This window comes from Syzygium oleosum, unplaced genomic scaffold, assembly GCF_021117445.2.
Source record: "Syzygium oleosum isolate NSW1041296 unplaced genomic scaffold, Sole_v2.1 Sole_v2.11, whole genome shotgun sequence".
Taxonomy (NCBI): Eukaryota; Viridiplantae; Streptophyta; class Magnoliopsida; order Myrtales; family Myrtaceae; genus Syzygium; species Syzygium oleosum.
In genome coordinates, this window is record NW_026607495.1 from 9982032 (window position 1) to 10000000 (window position 17969).

Genomic DNA, 17969 nt, shown 5'->3' on the forward strand with positions numbered 1-17969 from the left:
TAAGAGAATAGTTGTTGATGTAGACTTCGTTTCTAACAACTGGCAACTTCCACGGCCCCAAATAATGTGGATTTCGGATCATGCATTTTCGGGACCATTTCTTTTCTTTTTTTTTTGGCAAGTGGTATCAATATTTCTACATTTTAGATGCAGATCCGTCAAATGGTTGCAATGAAATAGGTCGGTAGGTTGGGCCTAGTGGACCTTCTTCTAGCGTTGTACATTTCGGGACTAAACAAACCCTCCCTGTTTTGGGCGGAGGAAACTTCCTTCAATCATGTCTCTGATTAATTCATTATAAATACGTGCATACTTATAACCCTCTCATCAAAAGACCAATTGGATGATTCTCAAATCTTTGATACAAGAAAAGGTGATCCGCAATAATTTTGGACATGTTGCTTTGTGAAGGTATGTCATAAGACGAGATCTAGCTATAGCCACATCACCACATCGCTTGCGAAGTATCACACAAAATGATTTATATACATTTAATATATATGTGTGTGTTAAGCGGCACAATCTTAAACCGTTTTCCATGTGAAATTTCTTGTTACTCAACTTTCATGATTGAGACGGTTGAAAAAGAATTTCGCTATTAGCCTAAAATTGCCTATTTGACATGGCACATATCATGGTGATCTCCATAATGAAACATCAATCACAAAGATCTAGATTGTTGATTCTCTCGTTAAGACAATTTTCTTATAGCAAGAGCACCAGCTTTTCATACAAATAAAGTTGCATCACCCATTTTCACAACCAAAAATATCACGGAAATATCACGGAAAGACTGTATCAAACAATCTCGAAGAAAAGTAAAAAGAATTCAAATACATAAAAAAGAAATAATATTCAAAGATTTAATCCACTTCTAATACTCCGTTTGTTTCGCATAAAATATTTTCTAGGAAAATATTTTTCTCATTTTTCGGTATTTGGGTCGCTTAGGAAAATAAGTTAACGAAAAATATTTTCCTAGTCAACGGAAAACTATACTTAAATTAATAAAAATGATTTTCTCTTTATAAAATATGACTAAATATCGATTATTGGATCAGAAAATTTGTGCTTGGGCATGAAAATCTTAAGGCTCGTTCCTGGGTCCCCGAAGCCAGTGCTAGGATCCAACGAGGCTGGGCCCTGAGGCTTCGATGCTTGTGCCTGATGTCTCGGCATTCAAGAGTCACTTTTTGTAACTATGTTTTATTAACTTTTTAAAATTCCACGAAACCCTATCGAACAACTTCTGATTTCTCTTTACCCACGTCATCTCTCCCTCATTTTCAATCGATGATAGTGGAGAAACTGGGGGCTCAACCTATTCACGTCCCCATAAAGCGGGGGAGACAAGTCTTGAGCGTCGATAAGATGTGAACCCCAGAAAAAATTGATGGGAGTTGACTGAGGCAGACCGTATGGGGGCCCATCGATTTGGATGATTATGTGAACGTGTGAGGTTCACACAAGGAAGTCGATCATATTATTGAGTATGTCTCCAGTTTTCACGATCATCTAGAGTGAAAATCGAAGGCATGGACGATGGGAGGACATGAGAAGATGACCCGAGTGTCCAAGCTTGTATTGGCTAGAACATGCCCCGGACGCAGACTCGATTCGGACATGTTTTAACCTTATCGTAGAGATATTATACAACATAGATTTTTCAGAGTGTGTTTCTAGGGTTTCTCTTTGAGAGTTGTGCGAGGATAACACTTGAGAGATTGAATGGTACACTGGGTGGTGTATAACATGGAGGCTTGGGTTAGAGACAGCCCGAGATATCTCAGAACTATTCTTATCAATTTGGGGCTTTTGTGCTTGGCTGATTGACTGGAGAAATTGAAGTGCAATTCGATTGTGGTTTTTGAGCTAGCCTTTGATTCTAGAACAAATTTGGGGCTTTTGTGATAGCTTTTCTAAAATTGTATTGAGTGTTTCCTTGTTTAATACGTCTATATTTCTCTATCATTGTATTAACTTTTGCTTCAATAATTGGGCTTTGTCCCCAACACAGGGCCAGTTGTATGGGCCTCAAGTTTTCAGGCTTGAATCACCAATAGACGATACGACCCAACACGCTAATAGTTGTAATAATGGAGAAGATATTTTATATAGGAGACATATCATATGATAACGACATGTGAAGAAATAGATGAATCAGACATAAGATAATAAATCACTGAATTTGATGGAATCCCGTTGCGCGATCCACATTCCGAAGCATAAATTTCAAAAAAGTTTCAACATTTGGAAAAAACAAAAAGAGAGAAAAACTCTCGTACTCATAAAGTCTAAACCGGAACCAACTCGGCTCGCAAAGAGTTACTACTAAGCAGTGATTTACAAAATGATAGTGATAAATTTTCAACATATGTTTATAAGAACAGCTTATTCAAAATACCTTATCAAATTTCCGAGAAAAATACCTAATTAAATTTGTCACGTAAATCTGAAATTGATTTCATGCATCGATGTTCACTTCAGCCATGTCGTTGCTGCTCTTACACTTTATTCTCAATCTGAGTTTTCTTTCCAAGCGGACGTCTCTTGATAGGAATCGAATACGCGTCGTGGTGATGCAGAATCATCACAAGGACCACCGACGAAGCGAACATCGGGACTGGGCCGAAAAACCAGAGCAGCAAACTCAGGGCGAAGTAGAGCGACCGGTGCCCGAGCGACCAGAACTCGCCCCCTCGTATGACCACCACCTTGACGTCCTCGGGGTCGATGAGGGACCTTGGCGTCATGGGCGTTGTGATCAGGTAGCTCGCGTGGACGTGGTGCCGTGCCGACTGGAGGAAGCAAGCGAAGGACACCAGGAAACAGAGGATGAGGCAGAGGTGCTTGATCGCCGCCGTGGACGGCTTCGGGTCGCTGAAGAGGAGGACCGAGTCGAAGATGTTTGAGGAGGAGGGCGAGTTGGCGATCCACGCGCCGAGGAGAGAGCAGAGGGTCAGGCACACTGAGGCGAAGAAGGTTGCCGCCGATACGTTTGATGTGACGACGCTCACTCCGACCGATTTTTCGTCCACATTTCCCTGTTGACACAAATTAACGAGAACTACAATTTAAAGTACGACTTTGGTGCTCAGAAACAAGTCATTAACCCGATCAAAAAGAAAATTTGCTGTCCATACTATAAGGCTTAGAACTTCTTGAAAGTAAACGTGCATATATACCTGCAAGATTGCTTCAACCCAAGCCCTTTTGTCGTCGTTTTCGACGCCCATCACCGTCGTTTTGGGGAAGCGAAGGTATCTGTACAGGAAGAAGAGATTGTAAGCGAACATGAGCAGCAACCCACTTGGTACAAGCACCAAATCGAGGTCATCCTGAGGAAAAGCCATCGATCTCTCTCTGTCTCTCTGCCCAAAAAGCTGACTACAATGGAGGAATTCGTGTGCTTTAATGGAGGAGGAGGCAAGTTCTCTCCTATCCCCATGTGAGTTCTCACTTGAAGATCAAGCTTCTTAATTCGTATAGAATTGAGTTTGTTTCTCTAGAAAGATATTGACTTGAAAGAGTTTGCACCCAAAGTTGAAGTAATTGGTTGACAGCATGCGTGTATGTTACATTATATCATGTGTCGGACACATCTTATGGTGAAGTTCGATTCCCTCCTACTATCTTTTGTCTACTTAGATTAAGTAAATGTGTTCTTGCTGGCATTGTTGCATTTTTAATTGTTGTTCTAGAGGTTTAGCACGAGTTAGATGTTTGGTAAGTGTCACGTGAACCAAACTTAATGGGTCAAAAGGACTTAAATTGCAACTACGCCAAGTATATAAACAGAGGAGGAACTTGAGACTCTGTACGAGAACTTTTCTTTAGAAAAAATTATCAAAAAACCATCCTCATCTTTCTCTTAAATTTTCATTTTGCATCATCTACTTCCAAGATTCTTATTCTTATATCCTGGAATTTGTTGTTAAACTACACCCTATTCGTGGAAATTGGCCTTTCTCCCTAAGAATACACTGCTTTTTCATGTTCTAGCTCTCAGTAAAAGACTCTTTAAGAACCCTAATTCTAATCTCTCTCTCTCTCTTTCTATTCATAGGAGGAGCCACCATCGTCCTTAGCCCTATTGGTCGACCATCACCAATGTCGTCACACGCGACGATCTCATCTCCAGTTTCCTCTCCCTTTCTATTTTCCTCTTGAAAAGCAGTGATTCACTTCATATTGATCTTGACATTGTACGGTCGACAATTGTGACAAATAAGAATTATACGGAAGATATAGATTTGAAATTTCTATATATTTCGATAAGCCTATTTATAGGCTTTATTAGATACGAAATTTTTGTATATTCAAATAATACTTGATGAGGGAAACTTTTCTAAAAAGTCCTAAACTGATTGGTTATTTGTTCCGGTCAATCAAAAGTAAGTTCTTTTTCTTCTAAGACTTCAATTTCCCCTTTCTGAGGTCACATGAATTAGTCAATAACTTGTTGCTAAGGATCCCCCTTATTTTAAATGACAATTGATTTGTATAATCATACTAGAAGCTCTCCATGATCTCATCACTTCTGGTCTGGTAATAGGTCCATTTTCAATAATAATTTTATTCACGTGGTTACCTCGAGAGACTAAATAATCTTTTGCATACATGAATATAATATATGCTCAGGTCAGCATGACTTTTTTATACCGTACACTCAGGGTTTAATGCTTTCCTTGCACAAAACAACCTAGAGATTAGACAAAATATAGAGAGAAATGAAAAACAAAAGCTAAGAGGTTAAAAGGTCAGTCAACTGGCCTCTCTTGCAAACAAAAAGCCATGTCTATGAACTTATGCCAACGGCTTCTCCACAGAACCAGGAATTTCTTCTCCCTCTGTTATCACAACCGAGTCATGCCCGAGTCATGGACCCCCGTTCACTACAGAACCATGCATCATCTCAGCCACTCTCCTGAAGCCAAAGAGATGTTCCAAGCTCAATCCCACCTCTACAACCACACCTTCAACTTCATCTCTTCCATGTCTCTCAAATGCGCGGTCCAACTCCAAATCCCCGACGTCATTCACGACCATGAGCGACCCATGACCCTCCTCGAGCTGGCCTCGGCGCTCCGAATCCACCCGTCCAAATCGACATGTCTTTACCGCCTCATGCGGGTTTTGGTTCACTCGGGCTTTTTCGCAGAGACCCTAGTTTTGAAGAAAGGAGAAGAAGACGAAGAAGAAGAAATTAAGGCTTATGTCTTGACTCCTTCGCGTTTGCTACTGAGCGATAAGGTCGTGGGGCTCTCTCCATTCGTCGTGGCCATGCTCGATCCAGCTCTTGTGACTCCTTGGCATTTTCTTGGAGATTGGCTCCAAGGAAATAACGATAACGATCGCAGAGACAAATTAATCAATCCTTTTGAGGCTGCGCATGGAGTCAATCTATGGGACTATGGGAGGAAGAATCCTGAATTTGGGAATACATTTAATAGAGCAATGGCCAGTGATTCTCAGATGATGAATTTGGTAATTAAGGATTGCAAAGAGATATTTGAAGGGTTGAATTCTTTGGTGGATGTCGGAGGCAGCACGGGAATCGTGGCGAGAATAATCTCCGAGGCGTGTCCGGGGTTGAAGTGCACGGTGCTCGATCTCCCGCATGTGGTCGTCGGCTTGCCGGACAGTGAGAATGTGGAGTTTGTTGGTGGTGATATGTTTGAGTCCATTCCTTCTACAGATGCTGTTTTACTCAGGGTATGCAATATAGCATTTCCCAGTTGACAATTGGCTGTGGATCTTAATTTGCGGATTAAGGCACCGTTCGTTTCACGGAAAAGAACTTTGAGGAAAATGTTTTTCGAATTTTCCAGCACTCGGTTCACGGAAAAACTAGTCTAAGGAAACATTTTCCACAGATGTAGAAAATACCTTCAAAAGTGAGGAAAATGTTTTCCGTTTTTCAGAAAGTAGAAAACATTTTCCATATCTTCTTTCACCTCGCTTTCTTTCACCAAACACAGTTTACTTTTATTTTTATTTTTTTTAAAATAACTTTTGGATTTTAAATTTTTTTTCTTTTCTTTTCCTTTTCTTCTTCCTCGGCCGGTGGCCGGCCATGGGGACGGCCGGCGACCTGCTACAGGCGAGGTTCGGCCTTGCTAGCCCAAGGCCAGTCTCGAGCGAGGCCGAGCCTTGCTAGATCTAGTGAGGCAAGGTTGACGAGGTGAGGCTTGAGCTCGCAGGCCTTGGGTGAGTGAGGCCGAGCCTCGCCGGTTGGCGACCGGCAAAGAAAGAAAAAAAAATAAAAAAACAGAAAAAAAAATATTAAAATTTTTAAAAAAAATTCAATTTAAAAATTCAATTTTTTTAAAAAAAATAAAAAATTTATTAAAAGGAGTGCAGTGAGGATTTTCCATATCAAAAGACAGAAAATATTTTCCAATTTATTTTCAGTTCTCAACTGAACATCAGAAAATATTGTCATTTTTCTGGAAAATGACTTTTCAAAAAATATTTTTTAGAAACGTCACATTTTTCGCGAAATGAACGGAGTGTAAGTCGATCGCTTTTGATTGCCTAACATAGAAAATTATTGCCTGCTAGATTCAATTCACTGTCGACTGAGTGAATCTGGATTGTTAACGTTGTGATGAGTCTCACATGGATCCATATTAATCCAATGGCTTGGAAGGGGAACTTTTTAACGTTAGTCAACAAATTTGATGTGGCATTCATGAACTCCTGACTTTTTGTTAGCCGAATTCATGGACTAAAATTTAAAATATCTGTTGCATCATTTACCGGTCGTAGATGATGTCATGTACAAGCTTGGAGCGAAGGGATTGTGCGAAACGGAGTGCCAGGATTCAAACGTGTGACATGCAATCTACATACCATATCAAACAAAACATTTTGCTCAAAAGTTTAAGGCCACAAGAAGTATTCACAGCATACTTTAGATAGATAAATTTACATTGGAAAACTTCACTGTCGACCGAGACATTCATGTACTTTCGAGATTCCAGAGCGAATTTTCCAATGTTGGTAAAAAACTCTGGTGTCACATTGACGAACTTCTCACTTCGTATATATTAGCTGAATTGTACATCTTCAAACAGAAGTGGGTCAAGATTTTAAAGTCTTCTTCTATTGCATATGTTCTACTAATTGGATGCATTATTCGTTGGTCACAGTGGATGTTGCACGCTTGGAGCGACGAGAACTGTGTGAAGGTGCTGAGAAAATGCAAAGAAGCAATTGGTGACAGAAACAACGAGCAAGCAAAGGTGATAATAATAGACATTGTGATAAGTGAGACCGAGGACGATGCTCAAGAAGAAACTGCGACAAAGCTCTTCTTCGATGTATTGATGATGACCTCGGTCACAGGAAGAGAGAGAACCGAGAAAGAGTGGGAAAAACTTTTCTTGGAGGCCGGTTTCAGACAATACAAGATAACTCCTATGTTTGGTTTGAGGTCTCTAATTGAAGTTTTTCCTTAGGTAGTGCGTGTCATTTTGATTCAAATAAAGCAGATATGTTGTCTCCAATTATTGATCTATATGCTGCCTCCATCACGGGATGTTGACATCTATCCATTCAATTATGGTTCTCGCCACATCTAATTCAAAGCCCACATACCCTAACACATAAGCAAATATCTTTTCTCTCTCTCCTCCTCCCCCGGCCGCCCCATTCCCGCTCGTCTTGCCTACCCCGTTGTCACCATAATCGAGGTCACCGCCATCATTGCATTCGGGTCCAACCACCACTGCTAGTAAGGCCAAACCATTGAGTCATCATCTCGTGCTTGAAGGCAGCATACAGGATTAGAGTGAAAGACGACAGATCTGCCTCCTAATACAAGTTAGTATCTGGCTCTTATTTTAATTAAGTAGGATGCGTATGTACTAATAAGTTTTACGAGACCTTATTTAACATTTAACGTGGCATATGGTTATGGGTGAATTAAATGAATCCATCCGCTTTACCTCTGGCATTTTCTTTTAAATAGCCTCAACTAAACTCAACTTGAGCCCTACTTGTCTCTATCACCACCAGTTGTCGCTGCGCACATATACCTTATTTGCAAGATGGAAGACCTGTTGATATGATGCTGCTGCCATCATCATTAAAAAGTGTCCATTTCCTCTCTCCTCCTCTAGTTCTCCGTCTTTAGTGCGCATCTCTCTCTCGATCTGTCTTTGATCTCTCGAGCTGCCAATGCTGAGGACAGTAGCAATGACCTCAAATTCAAGATCGCCATGGCACCGTGACCTCAATCCAAGGTTGCCGAGCAGCACGGCCTCGGATAGTGGTTGTCCATGGTGGCTCAACCTAAGATCAAGGTCGCTGCTAAGTGGGGACCTTGACACATGGTTGCTGATCTTGTGGTCATTGAGCATCGCAGGTCGCGAAACATAGAGGAGACACAGAGTGAAGGGGTGATAGCCAGGACTGATTCAAAGGGCAATGCTGAAGCTACAGTCGCGGTGGCCGTAGGCAAACGGAGACGAGCTGCAAAGGAAGGATGGCAACCGACAATAATTAGGCGCGACGGAGCACGGCGACAGTAGATGGTGAGGATGTCAGGTTAATGGGTGATTACATTTTGGTTTGAGGGGAACTTGGGGGCTTAGTTTTTTGTTGGGGTTAATCTGGTGTTTTTATGACGAGGTGTTGTTTAGAGGGATGGGGAACATATATTTGAAAATAGAAGTATGAAAAATGGTTCTTGAGGTGAAAAGTAAGATACTTTGTCGGCATTTTCTAAATTAACTTTAAAAAATGTCTATGTAAAACAGTAATGTTAGGATATTAAGATGAAGTTTCAAAGGTCTAGAGTAAGGTGACAAAAGGTGCATTTGACCGGTTGAACCAGCGAAGCATTTGTACTAACATAAATTTGACATAACTTTATTCTCGATTTAATGCCGAACATAAACCGTACCCTAGGCTGTCGTCGTGGCTCGGTTGTCCAACGTTCATCGTCCCCCCGCCCACTCGATACTGCTGTCATCACTCCCTCTTTGCTTTTTTTTTTTACGAGCAACGGTTGGATTCGCTCAATGGGCTGCCATACTGCGAATCGCTGGCAAATCGAAGGACGCATGTTTCACCGGAATTGTTCCCGTAATAAAATATATTTTACCGAAAGTCATTCTTTGGCTTTTAGATAAGGAGACCAAGGTTCTGCTTCAATTGCGGACAGAAAATATCACAGGCACAAGCGAAAGGAATCAACACCTTTGAATTCAAATTGAATCGCATAGATTGAAACCGTATCGAAATTTAATGGACAACAAGTTTTGGAAAGTACAAACTAGATAAAGTAACCATATATAACCAGATTCTACTAAAATTTAATCGACGACACAACCCGAAAATGTAAAGACACTACGCCGGAATTTAATCGACGGCGCAGCACTCGGGATAGAAATATAAGCCAAAATTCAATCGACGACGCGAATCGAAAACGACATCTAAGGAAATTTAAAGTACAGTGCAGGAAAGTTAAAGATAATTGAAAGATAATATTGTGTTTGATTTGTACAGGGGGGATTTCTAATGAACAATTGGCGGTATTTATAATGGTTATGAAGTAACCGTCTTCTGACAGTTTTCACTGATTGCATTCTCCTGAGTAACTCCGACGATCACCTCCATGTTTCTATATCTCCACAAGTCTCACACCCATGTTCGCAAATGGTTGCTATTCCCGTATGTGAGCTGCTCCATGATCCACTTTTCTTCTAACGATGATTGTCCCACGATCCTGTTTTCAAATGATAACTACTCCCTCCAAAAAACTGTGCGCCTTGACCTCAACTCTCTTGTTGATTTCAAGTTTCAAATCATTCATCACTGATTCTCAAAGTAGTGGCTACCAACCATCCGTCATCGTATTTCGATAGCTAGATACATGGCATTGATGATTACCACATATCAATTTCTGTGTTAGTCGATAAGCTGGCATGCCATGCATGTGTTTGTTCTCACTCACGCGCTAGGCATGTACTTATCGATGATTAGATTATTTTGATGTCAACATATGCCCCGATTTTAAAATAATTAAAATAATTTTTAATTCTTTTATAATCGTACATCGATCACACGCGTTTTTCCTCTATAGGTAATCTTGACATGTGTGTTGTCTTCCTGATGCTTCGTACTCTGCGCGCAACTAGCCAGCTCATGATACCCTGTAACATTTCGACACTTTACCCTAATCTTCTATGATCTGCAAATTTTAGTCATTAAGGATTTTTTTTTTCGAATTATCATCCTCCGGATTTCTGTTTATCTTGGGAAAACATATATATGTAGAAAGATTTGATTTTTACGTTTTCCTCATCTCCCTCTTTAATCCCTAGTCTTCTCTTTTGGTCTAAGACCCTTGGTTTCCTCTCTGTTCCTTGCTCCTCATGGCTCCCAAACCTCGTCTCTACTCTTTTTTTTTGGGTAAGGAACTCGTCTCTACTCTTCAGCGGATCATATCGCTAATTTTGACGGCATAAAGAGAGATGAGCACTCCGATAATTTGCTGTTTTCGTCTTTTGAACCTGATTGAAAAATACCCTGAGCGTCTTGTCCTTGGTCCTTGTTTCCAAAGTCATCTTCGAATTGTAGCCTCTCTTAGACCCTGTTTTCCTCAACAGCGTGGGGAACCGCTTTCTATAGAGAGGTCTTCTATCATGGATCTCTGGATTACCAACCTCTCTCATTTCTGCAACTTCTCATCTTCCGAAGCAGATTTTCACAGATTGTACTTACGGATGAGAGACGACCTTTGATGACGCAATCAAGTACATAATAGGGGGAGGAACTTGAGACTCTTCACGAAACTTTTATTTAGAAAAAATATCGAAAATCATCCTCATCTTTCACTTAAATTTTTTTGCATCATTTGATTCCAAAATTCTTATTTTTTATATCCTGGAATGTGTTATTAGACTAGGGGTGAGCATGGTTCGGGTGGGTGGTTCCCATCCTAGAACCGAGAACTGCCCATTGGAGACCAGTTTCGAAAAATTGGAACTGGGAACTGCCCGTTGGTTCTATGGATCCACCCGGGAACCGGACCGCCGGTCTGGTCCGGTTTCCGGATGGGTCCATGGAACCGGTCCCACAAGCCAAGGACGGAGACGGAGAGTAGGAGACGGTGAGGTGAGCATCGACTGAGAAGAGTGAGAGAGTGAGAGTGAGCATGAGGCGAAAGCGAAAGAAAGTGTTTCTCAGCTTAGTGTGAGGCTATGAGCGTCAAGGGAGTTAGGTTTAGTTTAGGGATTTAGGATTTTTTTTAAATTAAAAATCAAATAAATATAATATAATATATTATATATTATTATTATATTACCGGTCCGGTCGGGGTGGGCGAGTGGACGGTTCCAGTCCGGTTCCGGGCGGTCCAGGATGGTCCGAGCGGTTCCCAATTCTTTTGCACATTCCTATATTAGACTACAAATTACACCTAATTCACCGCAATTGGCATTTCTCCCTATGAATATACTGCCTTTTCATGTTCTAGCTCTCAGTAAAAGACTTTAAGAGCCCTAATCCTAGTCTCTCTTTCGTGTTCTATTCATAGGAGGAGCTACCGTGGTCCTAGCCCTATTGTCAACCATCACCATCGTTGTCGCGTTGGGCGACAGTCTCATTTCCAGTCCCCTCTCCCTTTTTCTTTTCCTCTTGAAAAGCAGTGGTTCACTTCATATTGATATCGATATTGAAAGGTTGACAATTGTGATCGACCCAAATCCAAGATCGAAGACGATCGTCACCTCAAATCCAAGGTCGAAGAAGACCGATCTACAAGGAACATGGTACCCTAGCAAAAATGAAAGAGAGTTGTTTATCTAACCTCTCAAGTTGTGTCTATTTCACATTGTGGCGGTACTCGAACATTTCCTTTCTCGTTGTCACGCTCCCTTTTCTGTCAGAAAGAGAGTTGTTTCATGTTGTTAAAGTAATACTTGACGAGTACAAAGATGGCCCAATCTGTAGCGAGTTTATTTTAACGCTGGGCTTGGGCCGATCAATCTGCGGCCCGATTCGTTTCTCCCGGACTGAATGTGAGGGTCCAAATGGAGAATTCAGCCGAAAGCGACTGATGCTGAAGCACCATCTAGCTGGCTTCCCAAGGTGGCTCTGCTCCGTCAGTTTTAAAGTCAAAACTCAACTCTCGTTTAGTTGTTCTCCTGAATAGCATCAGTCATAGCATATCTAAGGCTAGGGTTTCCACCTCCAAAGTTCGTGTTTGATGGTTCTGCTCCGCCAAACACAAACAGTCTGAGCGCCTCCATCGATGACGATTACTTGGTGGTCTCTACAGATAACTGAAATGGCTGCGGCGAGTTCTCTTTTTATAGAGCCATCAAGATTAAATTTTGCAGTACCCCGAGGTGGGGGTTTTCCCAACGGGCTATTCCATGGTGATGTCTTCTCATCTGCAAGTACAGAACTAGGTTCATGTTGATGAAGGTTTGCTGGAAGGAAAGGCGTTGTGTCGACTGTTTGTCTGTGGATCTGGGTGTAATGAGCGAAAGACAAAGCTGTTCCTCTGCTTCCATATGTGCCAAAGTACTATGGCAATGTGTTGATGAAATTCTTTCTATACCTATCCCTCAGCAATCTTCTAACGATGCACTAGTGTAGACTAACACGAAGAATGGTAGTTACGCTGCAAAGTGAGTCTCACTCACACAAGTCCAAGCTAGATAGCTGCACTACGCCTGTAAAGATGGCTTATTTTGTGAAATGTGTTGGGAGGATCCAAATTAGCCCATTTTATAAGGTGACAGGGTTATAAAAAAGGAAAAGCTTGAGGACTAAATTCTGCATGACAGAAGTTGTGGATCCAATATATACTTAAGGGAACTTCAACAAATCTTGAGGATCGTTTCTGAAAAAGTACCATCAATCTAAAAAATACCATCGGTGGTTGGTCCAGTGATAAATGGGTCACTTGTCTTTTACGGGGTCACAAGTTCGATTCACTTTATGCAAACCTCTAAATGGTTCATGTTGCGTTGCCTAGTTACAGTATATATCGTCCAAAGACACTTCGTAGCTACTGGCATCTTGGTGGGATTGCGACAATGGGCCCCACCAACCTCGAATCTTCGCTTATGGTGCAGAGTAGCTATGGTTCAACCGAATATTTTGTAGCAAGTGCAAGACCTTTACGGTAATGCCAATAGGGATTGCTAGAGTTGATCACCTTCTCCACTTTTTTTACTTATAAGAAAAATCGCTTCTGAAAGTCTAAACAAAACTAAGGGATGCAAGTTCAATTTCTAAAGCTTTGAAAGCAAAATCAATTTTCTGAAGCTTTTAATGCACCCAATTAAATTTATAGAACTTTTTTTGATAATTTTCCCGATTCAATGGCCTTATGTAAGAATTAGATTGAGCGTTAAACTAAGGTTTGATGCATTTGTGCCAATTCAGTCATAAACCTTTCAATTTAGCCAATCTAGTGCTAATCCTTTTGACGATTTGCCAATTTCATCATAATCTTTTCAATTGCACTAATTTAGTCCTAAACCTTTTGATGATTTACCAAAAAATTGCAGTTCCATCCATAGTACATTCTCTTAATTTGGCATCTAGTGGTAAGCATGATTAACATGACACACGAGATCCGGTGAAGGCGAGCCTTGCCCAGCCACTAATAAGGTTGACCTTGTCGACCTCGCCTCTGGCTGATTGGTGGCCATCGCTGAGGCCGACGACCGGCCAGAGGAAGGAAAGGAAAAAAGAAAGAAAAGAAAAACTTCAAAATTTTTATTAAAAAATTGAGAAGATTATAAAAATGTTAAAAATTATCCACGTCAGTGCTGACTGTACCATGTAGGATGCCCAGCGTTGACTAGATCTTCACGTCAGTAATTTCCAATCAAAATTGGTCGGAAGGACTATATTGGCAAATTGTTAAAAGATTTAATACTAAAGTATCGAATTATCAAAATGTTTAGAACTAAATTAGCAAGTTATCAAATGGTTTAGGACTAAATTGACACAATTGAAAGGTTTAGGATTGAATTGGCCGCCATACAATATATTCAGGACTTTCCGGACAATTTTCCGTAAACATTTCTATTTGAAGTACTTCACTTTCTTGAATTATGTCTTTTTCAAGTTTCAAAATAATCCGATAGGTGTTTTCCGTTGAGTGGCCTTAACTAATGCTCCAAGGAAGTTTGTTAGCAACACCCCTATAATAAAGATTGATAAAAAAAAGTGCCAGTGGATGAACATCCGACCGAAAATCAATGTTGTTTTAGTGTTTAAAAATTATAAGGATAAGAGTAAGTTTCATAAGAATTTAGGTTTAGTTTACTGATTTCTAACCATAGCTAGAACAAAAACTACACATAGAATTACAAAATATAAAAATTCAAATCGTAAAGAAGCTTTTCTGAAAAAAGTGAAAAGGTTGTAATAAACTGAGAACAAGATCATGCAAAAGTTTTAAAGCGGAAACTTCATAGAAATTTCGAATATGTATAGTTGACAGGACCCTCAAAATCTGATTAAATCAACGTATGGTCTGGGACTACTTACAATCGGAAAGGCTAACCTCACATCATGTTGAAACTAGGGACTTGCATCGAAATAGAATCCACGGTGATTTAACTTGAATAGCCTAATGAGACCAAATTGTAAGTCACTGACATGACATCTTAATTAGAGCAATAACATCATAAATGCCCTTTGGGTATTATATCTTATTCAATAATTCAATTCCAATGAATGAAATCAAGAGCGTAATGACTGTTTCTGTAATGAGTTTCATCAATTACTGAGATTTAGTGACATAATTTGAGATACACTTCCGTTATCGAGCTCAAGTTAACTTGTTTTGTGAAGAAAAATGCTTATGTGATTGTCTAATGTGATAATAACAGCCTGTTTGGGGCCACAAACAGATAAATAATAAATAATTAGAAATTATTATGGGTTTACTCCTTCAAGAATCTATAACTCACAACATGCTGTTATTTTAGCAGTAACTCAAAGACTATTATGCTAGCAAAGCTCTTTTGTGAAAGCTCGATATACAGCTCAAATTTGATCTAGTTTCGAATAAGTTCAAGCCCAACTATTTGGCTCTGCAATTTGCAAGTATAGTGTTATCGTGAGCGTGAGCATAGGAAGTAATGTTTGTCTACATATTGCAATTAGCAAGTATAGGAAGAAAATGTTGTTTGTCTATGTATTGTATTTATAGTATGATTATGTGCATGCACTTAAATATAACTCAACAGCTCGATTAGCTGAGCTCCAGAGCAAAATACTCGAGTTAGGCATTTTCAAACTTCGGCAAGAATTTATGTATAAATCTCTTGTATCTCACGACTAGCTTGATCAATATCAATTCGTACGTGCAACCTATGTTTATACGTCGGAAATATCATCACTTGGTGTTTTCTACCGAAAAGTAGGCGTTAGATTTGCTTGAAAAGGATGCATACATTGACTTTGGGATCGAATGGGTGACCACTGGCTTCCCCTTTTTTCCACCGTGAATAATACGAGAAAAAACCTATAAACAATCCAACTGGTGTGGTCTCTAAGGTAACTAGAAATGGCCCAATCAAAAAAAAAAAAAATAGTAACTAGAAATGGCAAGCGCGTTGTCGGGGAAAAAAATTAGAATATTTTTTTTTAGTAAAAAGACTATTTTGATGTCATTAATTTTCTATGATTTCAATGTGTTTATTAGATTTTACATAATCAAAGCTAGAAAAATAATAACACATTTCGTCTCATATTATGCAAACTTGTTATATTGTAAGTCAATACCTCACTCTAAAAACTTATATTTTAAGATATTAGTAAATAAAAATCTAGCTTTTTTGAGTCACTAGATGATAAAATCGAAGTATTGGGAGGCTTTTCGTCCCTCGTTGTTACAAGCTGTCAGAAATTTTTTCGACACAAATATAGTTCTTCTATCTCTCGAGTTTACTCTAATATTTTTAATCCCTAAAGTCCAAAATATTGAAGATGTTTCTTAATACCATCAAATTGGTCTTTGCAATTTCCTTTATAAGATCATATTTAATTTTGTCAATAGGCTCAGACAATTTCTTCCACAATTAGTTTCTCCCTATCAAGGTGCATTCATTGAAGGTAGACTTACCCATAATAACAACATGGGGCCACATGAGGCGTTCCATCACATGAAACTAAGGGAAAAGGCTAAAAGGGGTGGCGTGCTTTCAAAGTTGACATGAATGAAGTTTATGATAGAGTTTGAGTGGGATTTATTAGAATTAGAAATGACAAAGTTGGGATTTAATCAAACTTGGATTGACTGGATTATGCTCTGTGTAAGATCAGGGTCCAATGAATTGCTGCTTCATGGAAAGAGAACAGGAAAGATCTAATTCATTTTGATTGTTGATGGTCTCTCCCATATTTTGATTAATGCAGCCGAAACAGGGATGATACAAGAAGGAAGGGCCACTCTATTTCCACATGAACTTTGGTTGGATAAACAGACTTATTTCGTCAATTGCAGATTCATCTCTGAATCTGGACCAAAAGATCGAGCTAAACTTCACCAAAGCATTATAACAATCACGAGACTCAGAAAATGGAAACGCCAATTCCAAATCCAACGAAGTCTCATGAATATCATCCGTCAAAAGCAGCAACTGAATAATAAAATGATCTGCAAGCTGTGGCCTATCCTGGAAAGGGTTTGAGTTTATTCACTTGCTTGTATTACTGTTAAATTGAAGAGTTAATTACCAAGCCCGCAGAAAAGGGAAGCCAATTTTTTTTTTTGCCCCATCACGATCAGGAATCCACAGTTTGAACAAGCAAATGGATCGATGAGTTATTTTGAAATTCTTGTAAAGATGTAAAGTTTTCTGTCATCCACTTAATTAGAAGAGAATCTGATTCCATGAATGAATGACTTGGAACGAAAATCCATGAATGAATCCCTTGGAACGAAAATCCATTTGTGATTCTTTATCAATGGACTTGCGTCAACTAGAAGACCTGAAGAAGATGAGAAGACTCACGAATCAAACTGAATAACTAGTACTTCAACAATTCCGACACTCGAATCCACCATTTTCCACGAATTTTCTTTTCGTGTCAACTTCAATGAAGACTTGAAAAAGTAAGTCAAGAATGCCTGACTAAATTGCAAAATGACGAGCGATTGAGTCTCATCGTTCTGTAGTATTTACTCATTATCCCCTACGGCACGCTAAACAGATTGAAAAAGGAAAAGATTTGATCTTGCAATTTATCGTCAGAGACAAAAAAATTGTTCACGAAAGACCCAGTTGTTGAAAAAAGCTGTACAACTGTAGAAGGCATTGGCCTCGATTGAGGCTTCAAGAACGATCTTCCTTCTATAAGGATGTCATCTATCTCGTTAAAAATGTGTAGATCTAAACCATCTCACCTCCCAAAAACAAACCATCCCCCAAATCATGGTTTCTTCCTTATTTCAGTCCAACCACTCTCCTTTAGCTGTCTTCTTGTTCTTCTCACTCTTCTTGGTTGACACCACTTCATTTCATGGTGCAGGCGTTTTTGCTTCCTCCACTTCTTTTGTCGGTATCAACGCCATTGAGAATAAGTATGAAGTAGAGGCTCTCCTGAATTGGAAATATACTCTCAGAAACCATAGCCTATCTCTCCTGTCTTCATGGCACGTCAATAATCCTTGCGGCTTTACTGGTGTCACTTGCAATGATTACGGAGCCATCACTCATCTAAATCTGTCCTATCTCGGTTTGAGAGGAATGCTAGATGGCCTTGACTTCTCACACTTAACCAAATTGGTTATTTTTTAACTTGGCAACAACTCGATCTATGGCTCCATCCCCTCGAGTATTGGTAACCTTTCCAATCTCATCTCTCTTCATCTTTGTGCCAATGAATTGTGTGGGGAAATTCCTCCGAGTATAGGTATGCTAGAGAGTCTTCATTCTTTGAACCTATCTACGAACAACCTGAGTGGACACATCCCTCAGGTG

At 39.8% G+C, this 17969-nt stretch overlaps 2 protein-coding genes across 3 annotated transcripts; one reads left to right on the plus strand and one right to left on the minus strand.

Moving 5' to 3' along the window:
- Window positions 1-2317: 2317 nt before the first annotated feature.
- On the minus strand, window positions 2318-3553 carry LOC115680547 (uncharacterized). Its single transcript, XM_030604362.2, has 2 exons — window positions 3186-3553; window positions 2318-3044 (listed from the first exon to the last, which is right to left on the minus strand). The coding sequence occupies exons 1-2, from the start codon at window positions 3351-3353 to the stop codon at window positions 2505-2507; spliced, it is 708 nt and encodes a 235-aa protein (XP_030460222.2). The 5' UTR covers window positions 3354-3553; the 3' UTR covers window positions 2318-2504.
- Window positions 3554-4628: 1075 nt separating this feature from the next.
- Window positions 4629-7543, plus strand: LOC115680464 (trans-resveratrol di-O-methyltransferase-like). 2 transcript variants are annotated; one of them, XR_008817413.1, is made up of 3 exons: window positions 4629-5715; window positions 6772-7001; window positions 7155-7290. XR_008817413.1 is itself a non-coding variant. In XM_030604277.2 (2 exons), the coding sequence occupies exons 1-2, from the start codon at window positions 4795-4797 to the stop codon at window positions 7461-7463; spliced, it is 1230 nt and encodes a 409-aa protein (XP_030460137.2). In that variant the 5' UTR covers window positions 4638-4794; the 3' UTR covers window positions 7464-7543. The 2 variants fall into 2 exon arrangements, 1 of the variants encoding a protein (XP_030460137.2); XM_030604277.2 differs by lacking the exon at window positions 6772-7001 and having other exon boundaries at window positions 4638-5715; window positions 7155-7543.
- The last annotated feature ends 10426 nt before the right edge of the window (window positions 7544-17969 follow it).

Bases quoted from the DNA above. Each gene is read 5' to 3' on its own strand.
- LOC115680547 (XM_030604362.2), bottom strand. From the start codon at position 3,353: ATGGCTTTTCCTCAGGATGACCTCGATTTGGTGCTTGTACCAAGTGGG. The intron at 3,045-3,185 runs GTATATATGCAC...TTGTGTCAACAG, and splicing joins GGGTTGAAGCAATCTTGCAG to GGAAATGTGGACGAAAAATC.
- LOC115680464 (XM_030604277.2), top strand. From the start codon at position 4,795: ATGTCTATGAACTTATGCCAACGGCTTCTCCACAGAACCAGGAATTTC. The intron at 5,716-7,154 runs GTATGCAATATA...CGTTGGTCACAG, and splicing joins CAGATGCTGTTTTACTCAGG to TGGATGTTGCACGCTTGGAG.